General features: G+C 39.4%; 1 protein-coding gene across 4 annotated transcripts; it reads right to left on the minus strand.

Annotated features, from left to right (window-relative positions):
* Positions 1-1,806: 1,806 nt before the first annotated feature.
* Positions 1,807-8,223, minus strand: SMIM43 (small integral membrane protein 43). Of its 4 annotated transcripts, none has more exons than XM_055317052.1 (4): positions 7,838-8,223; positions 6,858-7,011; positions 5,748-5,816; positions 1,807-2,688 (listed from the first exon to the last, which is right to left on the minus strand). In XM_055317052.1, exon 1 carries the CDS (start codon positions 8,146-8,148, stop codon positions 7,957-7,959), a length of 192 nt encoding a protein of 63 aa, XP_055173027.1. In that variant the 5' UTR covers positions 8,149-8,223; the 3' UTR covers positions 1,807-2,688; positions 5,748-5,816; positions 6,858-7,011; positions 7,838-7,956. The 4 variants fall into 4 exon arrangements, with proteins under 4 accessions (XP_055173027.1, XP_055173024.1, XP_055173025.1 ...); XM_055317049.1 differs by having other exon boundaries at positions 1,807-3,301; XM_055317050.1 differs by having other exon boundaries at positions 1,807-3,301; positions 6,858-7,024.
* Positions 8,224-23,391: the final 15,168 nt, after the last annotated feature.

The following is a 23,391-nucleotide window of genomic DNA, read 5'->3' on the forward strand; positions in this document are numbered from 1 at the left end:
GATTTTAGCAACACATGAACTTCTGTGCTTTGTTTTGTTTTGCATCACTTTAGCTTTCTGTATGGTAGAAAATGTAGTCCCTTTTAAAAGTAGTTTGCTCTCAATTTTAAAGACAGGGGAAAAAAGATATTTACTAGTTATGCAGGTAAGTAGAAACACAAGGACATCCCTTTTCACCACGTACTACTCCAAATCTAGAATCAGGGTAGAACTAGGATCAAGAATAAAAGAAGCGTGGTATTGGGGTGGGGTTCTGTTATTGCATTTGACCATTTTCAACTGAAATTACTGGAGCCCCTTTTTGCGCGTAGGCCAAGACTTTAGTAGTTTATTATTAAAGTTCAGATTCGATAACATTTTGTAGTGAATACCAAGACTGATTATAAAATGACAGTAATCAAGACAGTGTTGTAATGGATGAGAATGACCCTGTGGAAGTCAACAGAGAGCCCAGAAATATTCCCACGCTTACATGATCATTTTATTTTTTATGAGGATGCCAAAGCAATCTAATGGGGAGGGAAAAGTCTTCTTAAGAAATGGGTAGAAAAAAAGAATTTTAATCTTCATCTCATTCTACACAATGATTAATTTAAGATGGGTAGCAGATATAGTAAAAATTAAAGCTGTAAAGCTTCTAGTAGAGAAAAAAAGCATAGAATATTTTTGTGACCTAAAGATAGGCAAAAGTCTCTTAGAGAGCAACTAGAAAGCAATAAACATAAAAAGGTGGATACAGGGCATCCTGGGTGGCTCAGCAGTTTAGCACCACCTTCAGCCCAGGGCTCCATCTTGGAGACCCAGGATCAAGTTCCATGTCAAGGCTCTCTGCGTGGAGCCTGCTTCTCCCTCTGCCTTGTCTCTGCCTCTCTGTGTGTGTGTGTGTGTATCTCATGAATAAATAAATATTTTTTTAAAAAGGTGGATACATCTAATTTCAAAATTCAAGCTCTTTTAAAGACATTGCTAAGAAAATGAATAGGCTAGCCACAAACTAGGATAAAATTGCTTTAAAGCATATATATCATTGGGACACCTGGGTGGCTCAGGGTTGAACATCTGCCTTTGGCTCAGGGCAAGATTCCAGAGTCCAGGGATCGAGTCCTATATTGGGCTCCCTGAGAGGAGCCTGCTTCTCCCTCTGCCTGTGTCTCTACCTCTCTCTGTGTGTCTCTCATGAATAAATAGATAAAATATGTTTTTAAATGTATATATGAAATAAATCAATAGTATCTAGAATATATCAAGAATTCCTATAACTCAATAATAAAAGACAACCCCAAACAGGGCACTGTAGAGAAACAAGATCCAAGTGATGTTTGGCATAGAAAAACAACCAGGAAAAAATTACCCCAATACCATTACCACCCTAATATTTTACCCAAACTCTGAATATGATGAAAATATTAATATTTTTAAAAGATAAATTGACATACAGACATGCCCATTAAAAAATCTGATATAAAAATGTTTCCTTCTGTCCATTAATCTCATCCTATCTCTTTAAAAATTATGGGTAAGGGGATCCCTGGGTGGCGCAGCGGTTTGGCGCCTGCCTTTGGCCCAGGGCGCGATCCTGGAGACCCGGGATCAAATCCCACGTCAGGCTCCCGGTGCATGGAGCCTGCTTCTCCCTCTGCCTCTCTCTCTCTCTCTCTCTCTCTCTCTCTCTCTCTCTCTCTCTCTCTTTCTGTGACTATCATAAATAACTAAAAAAAATAAAAAACAAAAAATAAATAAAAATTATGGGTAAGAATAATTCACACACACAATAACTGAGTTACATATATTTTTTTATTTCACAGCCTTTTAAAAAATATAAACCACTAAGTATTTTGAAAAACACACATGGAATAATCATTTAGCAGCCACAATATTACAAAAATAAACCAGAATGAATAGTGCAACAGAGCAAAATGATTCCTGCTGACTCACTCTGACTAGGAACACATAATATTCACTAGGAATGTTAAGTGGACCAATACAACCACCATTTTTCCATCATCAATTGTCACAAAAATCAATCACAGGACCTATTCCCAGGAGATCATTCCATTTATACAGAAATACATACAATGTATAGATGTCAAGTTAACATCTTGAATTTAGTTCCAAGATTCCATTTTTCCTTTTCCCTGGGACACAAGTTCAAAGACCAAGTAGAATAATGAAGACCATGGAACATCAAGCACATGACTAGCTCAAACCCTTCCCAGGTGGTTATAAAACACAAGAAAAAGAAGGTTGTGTACTGTGCTGCACAACACAACAGCCACTAGCCACATATGGCTATTAACATTTTAATGTTTTAAAATTAAGTAAAATGAAAGTTTACTTCCTCGGTCACACTAGCCACATTTCAAGCATTCACTAGACACACATGGCTAGTGGCTACCATATTGGACAGTGAAAATATAGAACATTTCTGTCATCACAGAAATCACAGAAAGTTCTTTTGGACAGCCTTGGGATGTGGGAAGTGTTTCTTCTTCCTTTGCTTAGGCAGGATGTAGGCTGATTATGGAATCAGCTTTGAGAAGCAATTCTTCTCCCAGGATATTCCTAGATGGGTGGTGGAGTCACAGAAGGGAGTAAAGTAGCCTTTCTTTACACAGATTACCTTCTCCTATGTATGAAAGGGATGATCTCTTTCCAGGGATCAAACACAAACTAGACGCTACCAAAAATCTGTAAGGAAAATTAGAGATACATGAAGCAGATGGGAAAGCAGCAAGGTAGCGCATTCTTTCTCCCATTCCAAACTTCTATAGATTATGTCCTTCAAGGAAGTGTACAGGTTCCCAGGGTCCTCTTCTAGGAAATCCTGATGTGGGGCAACCATACTGGCTGGCTGGGAAAGCCAGTCCTGGCAGGTGTTTCAAGAAAACAACCTAGGATGTCTTCACTCTGCTCACTCTCTGAGCAGAGCAATGTTGCTTGGAGTACTATTAATTGTGAATGAGTTACAATTTTGTTCTCTTTCAATCATTATATTCCTTTAAAACTGTATTTTGTAGCCAGGGCACAGATTGCTAGTTCGTTCCCCCAAAGATCCACCATCGATCTTTTTTCCTTAGATCTCCTCAGATTTTTTGTCGAAGGCAGTCATATGTCCAGCTACAAAAACGACAGTTCTCATGCAACCTTGCAGATATGACAGTCTAGCCAATGAGATGTAAGTAAAAGTTGTTAGGCTTCTGAGAAAGCTCTTTAAGAGGAAGCAGAATCAAAATGATGCGCCCTGTTTTCCCTTTCAGTTTCCTTCAACTTCTTGGGGGAGCTGCAGCAACCATCTTGGAACCTAAGGGAAAAGCCAGAGGAACCTCAGGGGCTACCTTGACCCTGACTGACATCTGTGAGCTAACCTCCTTGACACATGAGAACAAAACAAAATTCCTACTATACTATTCTTATATGTATAAGCTACAGTTTGGTCCAGTAACTTCCTCCTCTATTACTGAGATAGCAATCCATCTTAATTCCCAATAGGAAAGCAAGATTTCCATTTTAATGTAAAACAAACAAAACAAAACAAAAAACCCAATTTGCCTGAAGAATCTATATATATTCAATAAAGTTCAAGTAACCTCACAGAGTCATACTAATAAAACAAAAGTTAAGTAAAAAATTTTATCTTCAGGGGCTCCTGAGTGGCTCAGTGGTTGAGCGCCTGCCTTCCATTCTGGTCATGATCCCAGTATCCTAGGATCCAGTTCTGCAACAGGCTTCCCGCAGGGAGCCTGCTCTCCCTCTGCCTATCCCTTTGCCTCTCTGTGTCTCTCATGAATAAATTTTTTTAAAAAAATTTAACTTCAACCTACCCATGTCTATACAGCACAATGGTGGAAGAAATCATTAGGGCTATTACATAAAATAGCTACTATTAAGGAGAATAAGAGGATTTTTAGCTTAATTCATCAGGAAGTCTTTTTCTGAGTGCCTATTATGTTCTGACTATGGTTCTAAGCACACGTCTGCCCTCTGATTGCCCCCATTCCTACGTACTAAGATGCTAACTACTCAGATAATTAATCAGGTCATTATTTAATCTATAATTTTATTTTGTGTGGACACAGTAAGAAATGTAGAGTTGAGAATTAATTTCACTGATTCAAACCTCCCCACCAAAAAATTAACCTCAAAGATCTGCAGCTTAATTTTTAACTTTCCCTTGTATGTGACACAGACACCTGACAGTGATTTGCTAATGATACCAGAGTTTTAATTGTGGTTTTAGCTTAAATAAGCACATCTACCTCAGAGTAGCTATAGAAATTAAAACCAAAGTACAGTACTCTGTAAATATGTTCCATGTACTGCATTAGTACCAATAGTATTCTAAAAGTCCCTAGCTTAGTAGTTATGAGTTAGAAAAAGTAAACATTTCCCACTATCCTAAATGTTTTAATTAGTTACAATGTTTAAATTTGGGGGCATTTTTTTTATTTTGGGGGGGCATTTTTTAAAAGTTAACTCTTTTGCACTTATTTTGAAAGTATAAACAAAATTGGAAATACAAAATGTCAAGCTATAAATGGAGATATTGCATGTATTTTACTTACCTAGTTCCAAGTTTCCACCCCTGCAAATGAACCAAAAACAAATCCTGGCACCTTGTCATTCCCAGAAAAGCCAGTGCATGGCACACTCTGGGTAAATTTTATCTCTTTTTCTGTGGAACTGCACCAGATGGCATCCGTCCTGCATCTACAGCTGTGCCCCAAAATTGAAGTTCAAACATAGGAATCTACTTTATTAGACATTTCAGACTTTGCAGGTGTAAGTGTGATGTCATTCTCATTCAACTTAAAATGGTTATCTTTCCAAGCGGAACTGCTGATTCATTGCACTTACAGGTTTGGAAATCAGAGAAACAATCAAGATTATCTTAATAAAATTTGAAGTCATTTCAAACAACTGAAATTTAAAGACAACAATGAAATAAGGAAACTTGAAGTAATATACTAGTATTTCCTAATAATTGAATTATGGCCTATTTCCTTATAATGTAAGAAATTCAACTCAGCTTCTAACATTGCTGAAGAATCCCTAAAAACTGTTCATTGGAAATAGAACATAAGAATTTTCTATGATCAAGTTATACTTGTATAATGAGCAGTTATTTTAAACATTCCTGACTTTTCAAATGTTTTAATGTCTAGCCCACATGCATACCATCTTCAAAAATAGACTTGGTATAGTGATAGTCAGGATCAGAATGTGGTCAATAGAGCAGCCAACACATACAAACTAGGAATCTAGACAATTGTGGGTGTCGGAGCATTATATCAAGAATATACAGACAGAAAAAAAAAAGTGAGGTCAAAAGTAGTTCTAATTTAGGAGATCGGTCTTTGTTGAGTTTTGGAAAAACGATAGTTGAATAAATGAATAGAAAAAGGCAGCTCACATACGGGTGTCCAAAATTCAAAAGCAGAGTGCCTAACTAAGCAAAGGCAAGGCAGGAGATTAACAGCAGCAAGTTCTGAGAGCAAATGAGAGGGACTTTAATTTTCAGAGTTTAGGGCCAAGTTCTAAGCAGAGATTGAATAACAGGAATAAATATTCTTTTTTTTCTTTTTCGGCTGAGACAAATGGGAATTTAGCAACTAATAATTAGATAACAAGGGGGTTATAAAATGGCACTGGGCACAAGATAGAAAAGTGACCACTCCTTTCACAGAAAGCAGAGTCAGTAGAACCATACAGGATTTGGCTTTACACAGGGATGGCAGCAAACTACTCACCCTGAGTTCTCTAGTCTTGTCTCTAGAAGAGTAAGGGTAGGTTTAAACCTCTGGATGCCAGCTGCACCCCTGGGAAGATTAAAGTATTACAAACTCAAGAAGTCAAGGAGGTAGTTAAAATAATTTGCCTTCTGGTTATTTATAAAGTATGAAGTGACTGTTTTCCATCCTTGTAAACAACTGCAATTGCTAATAAACTACTCCCACACTCATCTTCAATGTCCATATTAATCATCCAACCCAATAACTAAAAGTCACTGCAGGGGTCTCAACCGATTAGAGAACTATTGTTCAAAATACAAGATAGAGTCACTGCAGTTGATTCCAGGATTCAAACTGGAAATTCAAAACAAATCGTACTATGGCCCGGATAAAGAGAAGTATAGACAGGTAGATAGAGATATAGAATTATTTATATAGAGAGAATTACATATATGCTTCTATATATAAAGAGAAATATATATACACACATCCCTATGCTTCATTAAAAACACAAAAATGAAATAGAAGTAGGGGAAAATATCTGAATGTCTCAGCCAAAAAATTTTTCCCATAATCATTTACCAACATGACAGTATTTTTCCTCCCCTTGAATTATCAAAATTATCTTCCACTTCACTTTCATATTGTCAACTTAGGCAAAACTTAGTATTTTGTTGTTTTTATCCTCTCTACATGACCCCTGTACCTAAAATCAATAAATGTTTTCAATATCCAGTCATGACATGTACAGCTTATCCCACCTTAACATCACTGAACCGGAATCTTCCCTTACTGAAGACAAATTATGTCTGCATTGTGTATTTCAACTAACTCCAAGACCCCCTGTACTGTTTTCCAAAATGATTATTATAATTGTAAACATTCCTCACATCCCATCCTAGTTTCTATGCTCCTCTGCATAGACACTGATTCTTGCAGTTAGGAATCAGTAGGGTGCCTCAGTTCTAGTAGAAAGCTCATTGGGTTCTAAGAGGGAGAGAGAGAGAGAGACCCCTTTCATTGCACCCACTTCCTCCATCCTAACCTCTCACTGTTTTAGGCTCTGGGTCTTTAGAAGTTCAGCTACAACCAGGGACGAAGTGAAATCAAGGAGGCCCCCCTGCTTACCATTGCAGAAAATGTCCAACTCGGGTGGTTGGGGTCCTCTCTGGGCAGGGGCGCTCCTTGCCGGCTGTAACTGCAGTGGCGGCCTTCAGTGCACCCACCCAGGGCAACAGCTCGACTCCAGAACTCGAGACGACATAAATTGAGGAAAAAGCATCTGAAAGATGAAACTGTTATTCCCCTAAGCTGACATTGCCTGGAGGATGCTTAGGGCACATTAATATGTTTAATGCTGCCTGCCAATCTTCTGGCAAACGGTCTAGTCTTACAACCTGAAACGACAGCCTCGCTCCTCCCCGTCCTCTTTTTTCCTGTTGCCCTACAATGTGTAAATAGCACCTCTTTTCACCACCCCAAGGCATCTCCCAAATGACTCGCTAACGCTCACCCTCCCGCCTGTTCCAGATTCTAAATCCACCTGCTGTGGCAACTCTGAAGGCATCAATGAGTCGGTGGCTACAAGAGTAGAGACTACGGGGAAGAAGGGCCACTGCATCCTCTCGGGCACCGTCACAGGAACCCCAGTTAGCGTCTAGCAAAGCGCAGACATCCAAAGCAGTATTTGGCATACTTCGAGGGGTGCACTGTTTCCTCCCGCTTCCTGTCCCAGAGCCCACACTCTCTCAGTAATTTGGACATTTAGGTTGACATGCGATTTTTGGAATCGAATTTGGTTTGTAAGTGGCTGGATTGAATTAACTGAATGATTTAGTTCTCATGCTTTCCGGACAAGCTAAAACGCAGTGGGGCGGGGAGGAAGAGCTTGCAGGTGCCCGAAGCCATCCCGGCTCCAACGGCTGAACGTCTGTTTCTCCATCGCTCCCCACCCCGGAAAGGCGGAGGGTCGGTGCCTGCGGGCACAGCACCAGCCTAGACCCCATACACCCGCCGAGCCTGGCCACCGAGCATGCTTCCAGCCCAGAGCCTCCCCGAGGGGCCAAGCAACTCGCCCCACCGCCGACCCCTCGCACACCCGAACGCACCTGCCGGAGTTTAAAACCTGGCCTGGCCCTGGGACCTGGCGGTCGGGGAGTCGAGGCTGAGAGCCAGGCCGGCGCCCGCGCAGCTCCGCGCCCTCCCGCGGGCGCTCGCGCCTTACGGGTCACACCGCCTGCTCGCGGGAGAAGCCCCAGGGCTCCCGGTGCACGGAGAGACGCCCGGGCTGCAGCGCCCCGGCCGTGCTGGCCACGGAGTTCTTCAGCTGCTTGATGACCACGAAGAGCAGGAGGAAAAGTAAGAAGAGCAAGAAGAAGAAGAGCGCCAGGTAGAGCAGAAAGTTAAGCTCCCACTCCATGCTGGAGGCGCCGGCGCTCCGTGGCAGTGCCCGCAAGGCTTGCCGCCCGCTCTCCCCACCTCCCGGTCTCCTCCGCCCGCGGACGGGCCCCCCAAGTTGGGCGCCTACTCCCCGTCCGTGCTCGACCTCCCCCAGCTCGGAGGAAACGCGCCAAGGAGCTGGTTAATCTCAGCTCCGCCTCTCCCAGCAGGCACAAGAGCCTCCCGCTTCGCTGAGATCCTCTCCTGAGCTCTTGGAGAGGAGAGCGGATTTTTCTAGGAGCCAATTTAGCGGGCGGGGACACCTGGAGAACCGGTCAAGGCTCAGTTTCCCAAGGGATGTTGGGGCTGGTGGTTTGCAAACGAGCTTAAGATTTCCACCCCCAACATCCAATGGGTCCCTAGGCCCCCTCCCTTCCCAATTAACTTCTTTGATTATTTTTCCCTGGTCCTGGTTTTCCCAAAGGGAAAAGCTGCCAGGGCCCAGAAACCCTAAAGAATTAGAAATAGTAGTGAAGGTGGGGGTCTAAGGGGCTATGATGAGATGACTTAACAGTGCCAGTGAATTCCAGTTCAGGTTGCCTTGCCCTTCAGAGTTGCAGATGCACTTAAGAGAGTGCTCTTCTTGTGGACAACAACAGGTCATTTAGGAAAACATTAAGAACAAAATGCATTTCAAAAGTTATATTGTACAAAGCTTCAGAACAGTTGACTTGAAATTGAATTTCCTTGGTGGAAAGCAAAAACGAAACAACAATAAACGATTACTTGAAATGTGCCTTTAAGTCCCTAACACCTCTCTGTATTTAAGATCACCCATAGCAGATCTAGTGCAGCTTGTAAAGAAATTCAGTCTATCTACTGCTGTGTAACAAATTACCCAAAACTTAGTGGCTTAAGACAACACAAAAATTAGTTCTCTCACACTGTTTGAGAAACTCTCAGAGTCAAGAGTTTGGTAGAACTTAAGTTGGTGATTCTGGCCTGGGGTTTCTCATGAGGTTACAGCTGGATGTCAGGCAAGACCACGTCACCTGAAAGTTTGAATGGAACTAGAGTATCCACTTCCACCTTTCCCAGGTAGCTCACTTATATGACTGACAAGTCGTGCTGGCTGTTGCTGGTAGGCCTCAGCTCTTTGCCATGTGGGCTGTGTGTGTGTGCTTACAACACTGTGCTGGCCTCCCCCAGAGCAAGTGACCCAAGAGACCAAAGCAGAAATTGCAGTGCTCTTTGCAGCTAGCTTAAGAAGTGGTATACCGGGGCATCTGGGTAGCTCAGTGGTTGAGCAACTGCCTTCAGCTCAGGGCCTGATCCCAGGATCCTGGGATCAAGTCCCGCATAGGGCTCCCCATGAGGAGCCTGCTTCTCTGTGTCTCTCATGAATAAATAAATAAAATATTTTAAAAAGTGGTATACCATCACTTCTGTGATGCCCTAGTAGTTACACACATAGCCTTCCTTATTCAGTGAAGGAGTCCAAGGACATGAACATCAGGGGTAAGGATGGCTAATGGGGCCACCTTGAAGTCTGGCCATCAACACTGCTAATGCAACACATTACCATTGTCCATTCTGTGGGCCTCCCATTTTATTTCATTTTTTTATTTGTAAAGATACAGGAGGGCCCCCTGGGCAGAATTCAGGAAATAAGACCTGACATAAACTTCCCAGATTATTTACTGGTCTTCCCATAATAAATGGCTGTTCCAGGGTGTCAAAGGGTTCAGAGAAACAGGATGATATGGAATACGCTGTGAACTGGAAGTCTCAGGGAACCAAATCGAGTTTCCACTCCATCTGTCAGTGGTCACTTCAGTTCTCTCAGTTCCCTCACCTGTAATATACCTTGCTTACCTTTTCCCTGGGTTTGTTGCGAGAATAAAAAATGAATGGGATGTTGAATAAGAATATGTTTTGTTAGATAAATGTCAGATACTATTATTAATCTGTTACTGAGGATCCCCAATGAACAAAAATGTACTGTACAAAATGTCCAGGTTCTAGGCCTCTCACCAAGCCTTGCACTGTGTAAGAAATCTCTCTCTCAATAACATTATTGATCCATCTCATAGGCAGTGGTGAGCTGGTTCACAAATTTTTTTTTGAAAATTTTGCAAGCCATTTGTTAAAATATAGCTATTATTAAAAATTAGATCATACAAATTTACAATTAAATAAATTATATTAACAACAAAGGTAATAAATACTTAAAGCTCATTACTTCTGAATTATTTTACATTTCCCTATCATCTGTGCCCTTGAAGTTATGTACATGTGCTGTAGCTGTATGGCTAAAATATTATATAATAGTATATTACTGTACCTCTCTTCTCAACTGCTTTCAGATGTCATGCAGGTAGCCTGAAATTGGCCACAGTAGGAGTGTTTGCCCTTGGAAATGTACAAATGCTACAAATCAGGGCCAGCGAGCCAGTTGTTATTTACCATTATACTATGGCTCATGGAGCTACTGAGGATAATTTGAAGTCTTATGTAAGTAAAGCAGAGATTTGTGATTTTTTTTTCTATGCAGAAACACCACATGTTCCTACTGGTAAGAATTCTCCATTTTATCTAATGTTGACAGAAGGATGGATTCCAGTGACTGCTTTCCACTGCCACCTCCTGTTATGGAAACCAAGAGGGTCAAATACATCTCTTACCCACTCCTGATACAGTGCAGGGAGAAGGGCAGGAAGAGCCGTGCAAGAAACTCAACCAAACATCCTTGATTCCAGGACTCTCAAACTTGGGAGCAGATAGAACAGGAGAAAATGTTTGGAGGTCAGAAGCATCCCAGTAGCAGAGGAGCTCTGAAAGCCAGACCAGTCCCAGAAATGACCTGGGTGTGGCTCTTGTTGCCTGCCTCCGTGGCATCTTTGACTCCTGCCCTTTTCCCAAACTTGGCTCTCTGCCTGTCTTCCATTCAGTAAGTTTCCACTGGTTTTCCAGTAGATCTCCTTATTGTACAAAGTATACTGGTTAATGGCAGCTTGCATATGCAAATACTAACTGCTAAAGCATTACTTACACACTTTGCATATATTACTCAAAATCAATAAAGTGTTTGGTAGAAAAGGCATATACCATTTGGCACATTGCCATCCAAATACCTAAGCAATCAAAGGATGGTAATTGAAACACAGAGAATTTAAGTGACCTGCTTAATGCCACACAGTTAACAGGTGGCAAAACTGGGATGTGAACTCAGGGAGTATGGCTCCAAAGCTTTCATTCTCAACTCTCATGATATACTGCCTCACAGGGTAAGTACCCCTTTCTTGTGTATGACCATCAAATTGATGACTATATTTTTTTTCCTTTGAGTGTCAAATTTAAAGAAAATAAATTTCAAGAAACCCATACCTTCTGCTTACTTGCATCTCAGCTCCTTCCTTTGAAATCTTCAAGGTCAAAACTTCAGATGAGTGAGTGTTTGCCTACAGACATTGAGGAAAGAGGCCAACAGATGAAAGTTTTATGTCACCAAGCTCAAACTCATTTCAGCCTTTCTGACCATAACTGTTTAGATTTTCCATTTATCTAGGCAGCATAAATAGATTTATAAATATTAACTAATAAATCCTCAGTCACTCTCAATAGAATTTGTATTCAAAATAATGTTTCTATAACAAAAAATAATGTATTACACTTATTAGATGCTTTCAATGCTTTTTAGCTTCTGATCAGATTTATACACCTCATAAGATGATCTGAATTTCAGTTTCTATTATATAAATGACTCCAAAGAAATAAGATGCACTCTTTCTCTACCAAGATATACATATTAATGAAAATCCATAGAAAGAAAACCCAAGCATTTTAAAGGGCAGAAAGGACACATACCAAATATAAGAGCTTGGTTGGTTCTAGCATCTAAAAAGAAAGCCCTTGTGCACAAATGGATAAAGTAGGCAGAGGGCTACGTCATTATAATCTCATACCACTGCCCTCAAATTTGACCCCACATATGCTTCCATTTAATACGTCCACTACTCTTAATCAGACTTTACGTATCCCTCACCTTCTCAGTTTCCTCCTTACAAGTCTCAAAACAACTGGATATTGCCCAGGGCTGCGCCAGGTCCTGACCTATAGACAGCCATGGTGTATGTCAGAATAGGGTTCTCCATCCCTTGGCCTGCTGTGTTCCTACTCACCCTCTGTTAGGGATGAATCTTTTATCACAACAAGCATCAAAACTATGATAATTGATTAAGAGTAGCAATTGGAGAGTTTGTCTTATAAATGTGCTTCTGTAAAGAGTCTAAAGACCTAAGAAAATACCAAGGAGGGGCTTTAAAATTCTATTGTCACCATCCCTGGGTGAAAACTACTGGGACCTACCCGTTGGAGGTACCTGGAGGATGGAAGCAGTTTCTGCAAGACAAAGGAAGGACAAAACTAGGAGAATAAAAAAGAAATTAAAAAAAAAGATTTCCAGGTATCTTTCTAAGGCTAACTCAGTTTGGTCTAGAATGAAACAGAAGAAATATTTTGTGCCATGCTCTGGCCTCAAAATGTGCTGTTGACCATGATTGTCAACACTGGCTTGTTAAGTAACTGTATACCCTTCCAGGTGTTCTGGACCTTAAGAACCGGGTTATAGGTAGATGCTTTCTGCTCAGATGGAATCTCCTGTAAAGCACTCCTGGATGTGCTGAGGATGAGATCCATACTCTATGGAAGCGTCCAGGCCCTACAAAGCTCTGTCCTATCTAACCAGGACCTGAATTACCCCAGTGATCCTGGCAATTCTTAATGCCCCCATTATCCTAGCCAATACTATCCATATCCCTCTTCTACCCCGTCCTTTGCTTCTTCTCCATGCACAAATGTACCATTGTGTTCACTTCTAGGTGACACAAACTGGGCTTCCTTGGAATTGCCCCTTATTTACCCTCTTTATAATCCCTACAACCCTGTAGGTCAGAATTAGAAAATTTATGGGAATGATTACTGCTATAGAAGAGCAGAAAAGTGAGTTGTTCTACCTCAAGGAGTCATATTAAGTTAACCAACAGTTATTGTAAGACCCCGACAATAGGATTTCTTTCTACACCCTCATCTCTTTTCCTGCTCCATCCCAAAAGAATGACTTCAGTTTTGCGATACTTCAAAATGAGATACTCTTCAAGAAATAAGTAAAATGTAAATTATAAACTGCTTAAATCTCTACATAACCATTTAGGAATTCCAGTGGGAAGGAAGGAAGGAGGGGAGGGAGGGAAATCTAAGGAAGAAATTTATTTGAGTGGTATGTGGGAGATCATCCTATGTGGGTAGCCTTTGAAACCCAGAATTCACCACTAAGAATAATTCTAGACCATGTCCTTGGTTTAGAATGTCTTAAAACACAACAGAAGATGCCCAAGTCTGTCCAATATTGAAAAAAATTAAGTGACAGATTGTGCTAACAGCCAAACATTCTTTCTTTAATTTAGACTCTTTCCAGTAAGTTAGCAGTAACACTAGAAAAAGTCAATGTGACTGTGGCTTGACTCTAGACTTGATCAATACTATGTCATGTAGCAAAATAAAAAATCTGAGCATTATAGAGCAATATATCTTTTGTTTAGCACAACTTCAATAATGGCACTGGTGAAACTGTCATCTCTAATGGAAGGTCTGCAATCTTCTATATGAGTTGATAACAATCAGAGCTGTGGGCTTGCAGGTGCATGTACACATACATAGGACTAAAATTGGACTGCCACAATAGAAAATGAAATTAGAAAAAAGTAGAATTTGTCTATAACCCATATTCCTTGTAAAATACCAGCTTCTAAGATCTGGGGACCCCAACAACTAGGGCCTGCATTCCCAGATCTAGGGATCCAATATGCCCTCTAGATATACACAAGCAAACTGGCAATGAATAGACTTGAGTCCTAGTACCAGCCCTATACATTCTACCGTTTTCAAAAAAGAAAACTAAACCATCGTAGGTATCTAAAGCAGGGAAATTGGTTAGACAGCTGTTGAATGAGTACAAGGAACAAAAAGGAGAAGGTAACATACCACAAGGTTATAGCCCCGTGGGCTAGAGGAGCAAAAGGGACAATGGAATTATACAGAGTCGATGGTCACTGTTACCCAGATCTCACAATCACTGTTACTCAGAGCCTGTAATCTCTGTTACCATAATTTATGTTAAAGATTCTGGAAACTGCAAGCCTGCAATAGACTCCGGAGTTCCAAAATAGTTGTATGAGACAGATCCTGCTGCCAGTGCAATTGCTGTTTAGGTAGGGAGACAGATTCTTAGTGCTTGGTAATCCATCATCTTCCCAGAATCCTCCTTCTCCTTTTATTTTTAATTGTGATAAAACATACTTAAGATAAAATTTATCATCTTAACCATTTTAAGTGTACAGTTCAGCAGTATTAAACACATGCATAATGTTGTACAACCATCATGACTATCCATCTCCAGAATATTTTCAACTTGCAAAACTGAAACTCTGTCCTCATTCCACAATAACTCCCCATTTTCCCTTTCCCCTAGTCCCTGGCAACCACCATTCTACTTTCTTTCTCTATCAATTTACTACTCTAGGTACCTTATATAGGTGCAATCATACAGTATTTGTCCTTTTGTGGCTGGCTTATTTAACTCACCATAATGTCCTCGAGGTTCATCCTATTATAGCATGTGTCAGAATTTTCCTCCTTCATAAGGCTGAATAGTATTCTGTAATGGTTCATTTCATTTGTCAACTTTTTTGGACCACAGGATGTCCAGATATTTGGTCAAACATTATTTGGGTACGTCTATGAGGCTGTTTCTGAATGAAATTAACATTCAACTAATAGACTAAGTAAAGCAGATTCCCCTAGTTATGTATTTTAATAATAAATTATCTATCTATCTTCCTTTGGTTCTGTTCTGGAGATCCCTAATTAATACATATTTCATTGTATGCATATCTCACTTTTGTAGATATCTTTTATTTTGAGTAATACAGGAGCTTTACTATATGACCTAAATTATTAAAATAGTCTACTTTGGCTATTGGCTTTAAGAAGATATACATATATAACCCTGAAGAACCATTTCTTGTAGAGTGTAAGTATGCTTAATGCAGAAAGCCACAATGCTATTTAATATATGTGAACATTAGTTTTCCTTGGGATTTTCTGTATAGAGAGACCAACTCCACAGTCATTAAGGTATTGGTTTGGTATTATTGACTCTTCAATACATCATATCATAAGGCCTGTTGTCATCAATACTGGTTAGAACCTAAATAGAAACTCTTGGTGAGAGGGTGAGTGACTCTAAGGCCTCCACTTGAAAATATATCTGGATATTCCTTTTATAATCCTGACCATACTCCCCACCGAAGCCTCCCTCCAGTTTTTGTATCAGCTGTCTAGAAGCCACTGTGAATCTATCCAAGGAACCTTCTCACCCTCTCTCAATGAAATCATTACTTCAGACTAGAAGCTGCTGGCTTAAAAGAGACAAAGTTTCTTTTTGAGCTTTCATTTAGTTTAATGAATGTAAGCATCTAAACACCAAGATGAATGGCACCATAGAGAGAGCAACCTTTAAAGTAGTTTTCAAGAATTCAAAAGGTATAGATTGTAAATTCAGCAATAAAGAGATTGTCCTATTATTGTCTGTGATCTCAAAAACATTGTAAAAAGAGAACGTTCAAGGTGTTTGTGAATTAGTGGTACTAGAATACTAATACTGTCTTGAGGTTTTCTTTTGCTCCATCACAGTACTGTTGGTTGAACTGAGTGATGCTCTTACAGCAATTACTCAGTAATGAAAATGAAGCTTTGTGACATCTGAAGAAAATGCATATTCCTTGTAGGCTGTTGCGCACCTGGTTCTTCTGTGTGGCCCTTCATAATCATGATCTCTTCATGTGTTGTATGGCTAAGCCGGTGGGCTATGATTGAAACTTACACCATGAAGAATTTTCTTTCTCCACCTACCCCAGCTGGTGGTTGAACCATTTCTCACCTATGAGAAAAATAAACACACAACTCATTATACAAAACTCAGCACCTGCTACCTACATATTTTTTGGCTCCTCATGTTTTCTTCTATCTTGTATATTTTGTCAGATGGAAAAAAAGTCTATCACAAGAGGAAAACAGCCATATATCAGTTTCATCATTTTGCTGATGCCTTAGCTATATTTTCCAGTATGATTTTTCCTCCTTCTCCAGATTTCTTTAGGTTCTCTGGTGTTGTGGGAAGAACACTGGTTGAAAACTTAAGAAGCCTGATTCTCACCATCCCCTGCTAGCATGAGCCATAACATTAGGCACGTCTAACTTCTCTACGCTTCTGCTCCCTAAATCAGGGGATTGAACATAATTATCTCCATGTCCCCACTAGTTCCAAAATTCAAATGACTTATCATTTTTCCTGCCAAAACCAGGGGTGGTGGAAGAGTGAGAGTATCTGTGTGAATTGCTCCCAGCTGCCACGACGACAGGGTAGGCTTGGAACCCAGAGTGCCTTCTATCTTGAAAAGAAGGCAATTTGTTCCCAGAAGGGCTTCTGACACATTAACAGAAGAGGTTAGTTAACCACTGCTCACTGCTCACCCCCAGCCATGACATTTTTCCTTTAAGTAAGCAGAATTATTCACGCATAACCTACATATCAGCTGCTCCCAAAAGCAATCACTTTTTCACTATGTGCAAACCACAAGTAGGACTCAGCATAGCACAGAATCTTCTAAAAGAGAAAATCACTCCACAAAGCATGACTGAACAACACAGAATTTACTGAAGGAAGATTGACCACAGAGCAAACACATACCCATTAAATAGCTCTGTTGTTCCCAAAGGCCCTGGTTGGCTGTTCACACAACGTTGGGTGCTCCCTCCTTTTAACACTCTCTTCCCCCAACAAAGTTATGATTTCTTTCCTTTGCTTTCATTGCTATTCAGGAAACTTAAGCAACAATCTGAGCTAGCTCACACCTACCAATCTCCTACAGACCTATCAAATTCCCTTTTAAATAAAAGCGACCCCACTGATAAGGAATTCTACAAGCCGCCAAGAAGATATTCTCCTTCTGAGTACTACACATAACACTTCGATGTCTCTGATCAAACCCAAATTATTTCCAAGTAAGAAAGAGTATATAAGAGAAAGGTTGTATTAATAAGACCTCTTAGGTGGGCTGTTGAGGATAAGACTTCATACAAAGTGTAACTATATCCACTGTTTATATTCTCTTTCAGATTAGAAGAAATACAACTCCACTGTGGCTAATATCAACAACATAAGAAACAACAGGTGCTGACAAGGATGTAGTGAAAAGGGAACCCTCTTGCACTGTTGGTAGGAATGCAAACTGGTACAGCCACTCTAAAGAAACAGTATGGAGTTTCCTCAAAAAGTTAGATAGAACTACCCTATGATCCAACAATTGCACTACTAGGTATTTACCCTCAAAATACAAAAACTCCAACTCAAAAGATAACATGCATCCCTATGTTTATAGCAGCATTACTTACAATAGCCAAGATATGGAAGCAGCCCAAGTGTCCATAGATTGATGAATGGACAAAGAAGTGGCATATATGTGAAATTTAAGAAACAAAACAAATGAATATGGTGTGTGTGGGGGTGTGAAGAGAGAGACAAACCAAGAAATGGACACTTAACTACAAAGAACACACTGATGGTTACGAGAGGAGAGGAAGGTGGGGAGATGGATGAAATACGTGATGGAGATTAAGGAGTACACCTGTGATGAGCATAGGGTGATGTATGGAGTTTCTGAATCACTATACTGTACACCTGAGACTAATACAACACAACATATTATCTAACTAGAATTAAAATACAAATTTAAAAATCAAAACAAAAACTCCATTGTACAGGCTTAAAAATGAAGCTTTCTACATCCCACCACAAGAAAATAGCTCTACTATTTTCGTCTAATCTTGAACAAAAATTGATCTCTTCTTAAGGCTTATTTAATAATAGAGAATATTGAGCATTTTTGTTATCAAGTATCTGACAATCCATTATTTTATATCTTTTGTAACATCACAATAATCATTTCACAACAGTATTATAAAGCTAGAGCTGTTTGGTATTCATGCTTTTCTAACAAGGTTTCCAGATTTACTCTGCCAGGGAAATAATTTGACAACATTTGCTCTCAACTTCAACACAAGCAGAAAATTAATTTAAAGGACAATTGTTTGACCATCACTCCATGATAAACTATTGATAATCATGTTTATAAAGTAATTCATGCATAATAACAGTGTGTTTCTAAAACTATTGTACACACTGTGATTTTTTAAAATACCATGAATTAAGTTGTGAAGTAAGCCTGCAAAGATGTGGAAATAATACTCTTCAGTTAGTGAAATATATTAGGGATAAAACAACTCTGTTTTTTCAGTCAACTATTAAATAAAAAAGTCTTTCTCTAAAGCTTTTCTAAAGGGAAGAAAATGCACAGTTGTTTAAACTTAGCACTACAGATACAACTTGTCAAAATTTAATACTTATTAATCTGTATATCTAATATTTTTAAAAACACATAGAAATAAGCACTGTCTCATAGCAGAGTATGGTGATTAAGTCCCTGGGCTATAGAGCCAGACTGTTTGAATTAATAAATCTTGGCTTCCATCCCAGCCAGCATGTGACTTCAATTTTCTGACTCAACTGCTCATCTGAGAAATGGAGGTCTCAACACAGGTTGTTGTGAAGATTAAATGGATTAATACATGGAAAGAACTTAGAACATTGCCCAGAACATTGTAAATGCTCAATACAACTTAACTATTATTATTTCACAAGTCATGATATTAACACACAGTTAACACAGTGCTGATCTGTGGGCCCTCTTGTAATTACACAAACCAGCTGTTGTTTCATTGCCTACCTCACTAATCACATCTGTCACTCTCCAGATCATGTTTCTACTATTATATTTACATGGCTTTTTAATTTTTTATTTTTTTAATTTTTTATTGGTGTTCAATTTGCCAACATATAGAATAACACCCAGTGCTCATCCTGTCAAGTACCCCCCTCAGTGCCCGTCACCCAGTCACCCCCACCCCCTGCCCTCCTCCCCTTCCACCACCCCTAGTTCGTTTCCCAGAGTTAGGAGTCTCTCATGTTCTGTCTCCCTTTCTGATATTTCCCACTCATTTTTCTCCTTTCCCCTTTATTCCCTTTCACTATTTTTATATTCCCCAAATGAATGAGACCATATAATGTTTGCCCTTCTCCAATTGACTTATTTCACAGCATAATACCCTCCAGTTCCATCCACGTCGAAGCAAATGGTGGGTATTTGCCATTTCTAATATTCTGAGTAATATTCCATTGTATACATAAGCCACATCTTCTTTATCCAGTCATCTTTCGATGGACACCAAGGCTCCTTCCACAGTTTGGCTATTGTGGACATTGCTGCTATAAACATCGGGGTGCAGGTGTCCTGGCGTTTCACTGCATCTATATCTTTGGGGTAAATCCCCAGCAGTGCAATTGCTGGGTCATAGGGCAGATCTATTTTTAAGTCTTTGAGGAACCTCCACACAGTTTTCCAGAGTGGCTGCACCAGTTCACATTCCCACCAACAGTGCAGGAGGGTTCCTCTTTCTCCACATCCTCTCTAACATTTGTGGTTTCCTGCCTTATTAATTTTCCCCATTCTCACTGGTGTGAGGTGGGATCTCATTGTGGTTTTGATTTGTATCTCCCTGATGGCAAGTGATGCAGACCATTTTCTCATGTGCTTGTTGGCCATTACATGGCTTTTTTAATGTTCAAAATTTTTATGCATTAAGAACTTAATTTTTGATGAGGTGTAAGGCAGAGATCCGCCCTTCTTTTTTCCATATGACTACCCAGTTTTCCCAAAACCATTTATTTAATGAATAACCCATCTTTCCTACATTTTTCTTGTCTATTCACTCTCCCATAACCTTAGACCAGAGATCTTCAAACCAGGTTTCAGGTATATGAAAGGTATATGAAGACTTTCTAAAGAGCATATGAGCATTTAAATGTGCAATTCAATAAGATATATCACCACGGAGCTTGGTAAAAAGAGGACTTAAACCACTATTTTTAGATTTACAGTCTAATGCTTTCATCAGCCATTTTACCTATGTTCATAAACCACTATTTTCCACTAATCATAAAGACATTGGTGCCCTTTATCTTTTATTCAGTGCATGGGCCAGTATAGTGGGTATAGCCCTTAGTCTATTCATTTGAGTCAAACTAGGTCAACCCAGAGCCCTACTAGGGATGACCAAATCTATAATGTAATCGTTGCTGCTCATGCATTCATAATAATCTTCCTTATAGTAAAGCCAATTATAATTGGAGGCTTTGGAAACCAACTAGTACCTTTAATAATCGGTGCACCAGATACAGCGTTCCCCCAAATGAATAATATAAGCTTCCCCCATCTTTTCTCCTACTGCTTGCTTTCAGAGGTCTTTCTTATTAGACTTTATTTTTTAGATGAGTTTTAGGTATATAACAAAATTGAGTAGAAAGTACAGAGTTCCCATATAACCTCTGCCCCTACATACACACAGCCTCCCCAATAATCAACCTCTTCCCTCAGAATGCTACATTTGTTATGGTCGATGAACCTACGTTGACCTACATCATAATACCCCTAAGTCCATAGTTTACACCAGAGTTCACTCTTAGTGGTGAATATTCTATGGGTTTTGACAAATGTATAATGACATATATCTACCATTATAGTATCCTACAGAGTAGTTTCATTTCTCCCTTCCCACTAATCCCTGGCAATAAATGATTTTTTTTACTGGCTCCACAGTTTTTTGCCTTTTTCAGAACACAGTTTTGCCTATTTCAGTTTTGCTGAAATAATACAGTAAATAGCCTTTTCGAATTGGGTTCTTTCACTTGGTAAAATGTCAAGGGTCTCTCTTTTTCATACTCCTCTTTCCAAATTTCCTCCCATTTTAACAAGAAAGACTAATCTCCTACCTATTCCCAATCTTAAAATTACACATTTCCAAATTCAGAAATAATTTTTAAATATTTTCTTTAATCAAGGCATCATAATACATTCTCCCCCATCCATCTCACTTAGGAAGTTCCATAGACACTTCCTAAGCAAAAACAACAGAAAACAAAACAAAGACACTTCCTTTCCAGGCTTCTAGCTGATGCCAGCCTAGGCTCCAACTTCTTCACTTTTCTATGAAAGTCATCCTTACCTCTAGGAGGCTTCTATTGTTACATAGTCAAAGAAGTGCTCCCTGCCCCCTCACAATGTCTTGGGTGAGGTTCTGGGTCTAAATACTTCTCATTGCTGGGTGAGATCTTGAGAGAACCTCTATGCTCTCCTGCTGGCTCTTAGATATGAGACTTCCCAATAAATTTGCTCTATGCCTCCTCTGTGTATTGTTTGGGATATTTGTGCCAACTAATAGTCACATAATAATTGTTTATCAAAATTCATAATTTATGCTAATCAAATGTTACTTGTGTTTATAATAAGCCAATACAAAACAAATTGTTTTACATATATGGTAATAGGATATACAGTTGATGTGAAGAAGTATGATAACATAACCAATAAAAGACTTTCAACATAAAAGCCTATTAGGATAAAAATCTATAGAGAAGTGAAATAGAAAGGAAGTTGAAAGAAAAAAAACTACTTGAAATTACTGTTAGAGAGGAACTTGTTTATTAATGTTTTAAGTGGATGATAATGGGTTCAAATAACTGTGGATTTTCCATTTTCATTGAAGAGTGATACAATAACTTTAAAGTATGCCATAAACAACATCCTTGGTGCTATTTAAATTTATAATAAAAATGTTAAATGTCAATTTAAATATTCTAGCAGAAATATAGCTTTTTCAAAAAGCTTTTAGGGGGATTGTGATAAAAAAAATCCTTAAAAAGATCCTATTTATTTTCTTACATCCTAACCACCTTCTCCTCCCACCTCAAACTTGTTTGGAGTTGTTCAGGTACTTATAGGGGTGTGTGTGTGTGTGTGTGTGTGGTGTGTGTGTGTGTTTAGGAGTGTAAAGTGCCAAGGTTATGTAATATGAGCCCATTATAGATGGGCTGCACTTCGAAGAATATAGTCCTTGGCTTTATCTTCTTTCCTTTTTATTTATTTTTTCTTAATCAACAACTTTTGTGAAGGCTTAGAACCTTAACTGCTTAAAGTGTTTTCTGTGGATCAGGATCAACAGTGTTGGCATCACCTGGAAGCTTGTTAGAAATTAAGACACTCAGGCCTGAGTCCAGGCTTTTGAAGCAGAAGCAGCGGTTTAACAATTTCTCCGGGTGATTCCTATGCACATTACAGTTTCAGAAGCACTCGATTGGTAGCACCTAGTTATTTCGTTATCTCATGCCACACCCAGTGAGGTCCCAGTTCCACACTACCTAAATTTATTTACTGACGACCATCATCCTTACTCATACTAATGACATATATTTATAGATCGATTAACAGGGTGCTTTCACATACATAATCTAATTTGATCCCAACTACAGTCTTCAATTTAGAACAAAGTGATTTCTGCAAAGTGCACAAATTCAATTCCACCAATGTGAAGAGACATGGGTAGAGCTTCCTGAATCGTTTTCAAAAATGAGCATACTCTAAGTCCGAAAAGTCATTTGGAGTCATTTTCAAATTTAATAACATCAACACTGGTCATTCAAACATATTTTGTTGTTATATTTCAGAAGATTTTAGGAAAAAAAACATAAAGTAGTAATTTAGGGGTGGGTTGGTTTTATTGTTATATCATAAAAATCTAGATCTGGAAAGTATGTTAATAAAACTATGTTGAGGGATGCCTGGGTGCCTCCATCAGTTGAGCGTCGGACTCTTGGTTTCCACTGAGGTCATGGACTTGTGGTTGTGGGATTGAGCCCCGTGTCAGGCTCTGTGCTCAGTGTGGAGTTGGCTTCACATTCTCTCTCCCTCTCACCGACTCTCACTCTCTCATATAAATAAATAAAATCTTAAAAAATAAAATATAAATAAAACTATATTGAAGGAAGTCAAACAACTTGTTCTAGATAGATTCACAATCAAAAGCACATAGAAAATCATCTCATAAAACACAAAAGGTTTTATTTTTTTTAAATTTTTATTTATTTATGATAGTCAGAGAGAGAGAGAGAGGCAGAGACACAGGCAGAGGGAGAAGCAGGCTCCATGCACCGAGAGCCCGACGTGGGATTCGATCCCGGGCCTCCAGGATCGCGCCCTGGGCCAAAGGCAGG

The sequence above is a fragment of the Nyctereutes procyonoides genome, unplaced genomic scaffold (assembly GCF_905146905.1).
Source record: "Nyctereutes procyonoides isolate TBG_1078 unplaced genomic scaffold, NYPRO_anot_genome, whole genome shotgun sequence".
In the NCBI taxonomy this organism is placed as follows: Eukaryota; Metazoa; Chordata; class Mammalia; order Carnivora; family Canidae; genus Nyctereutes; species Nyctereutes procyonoides.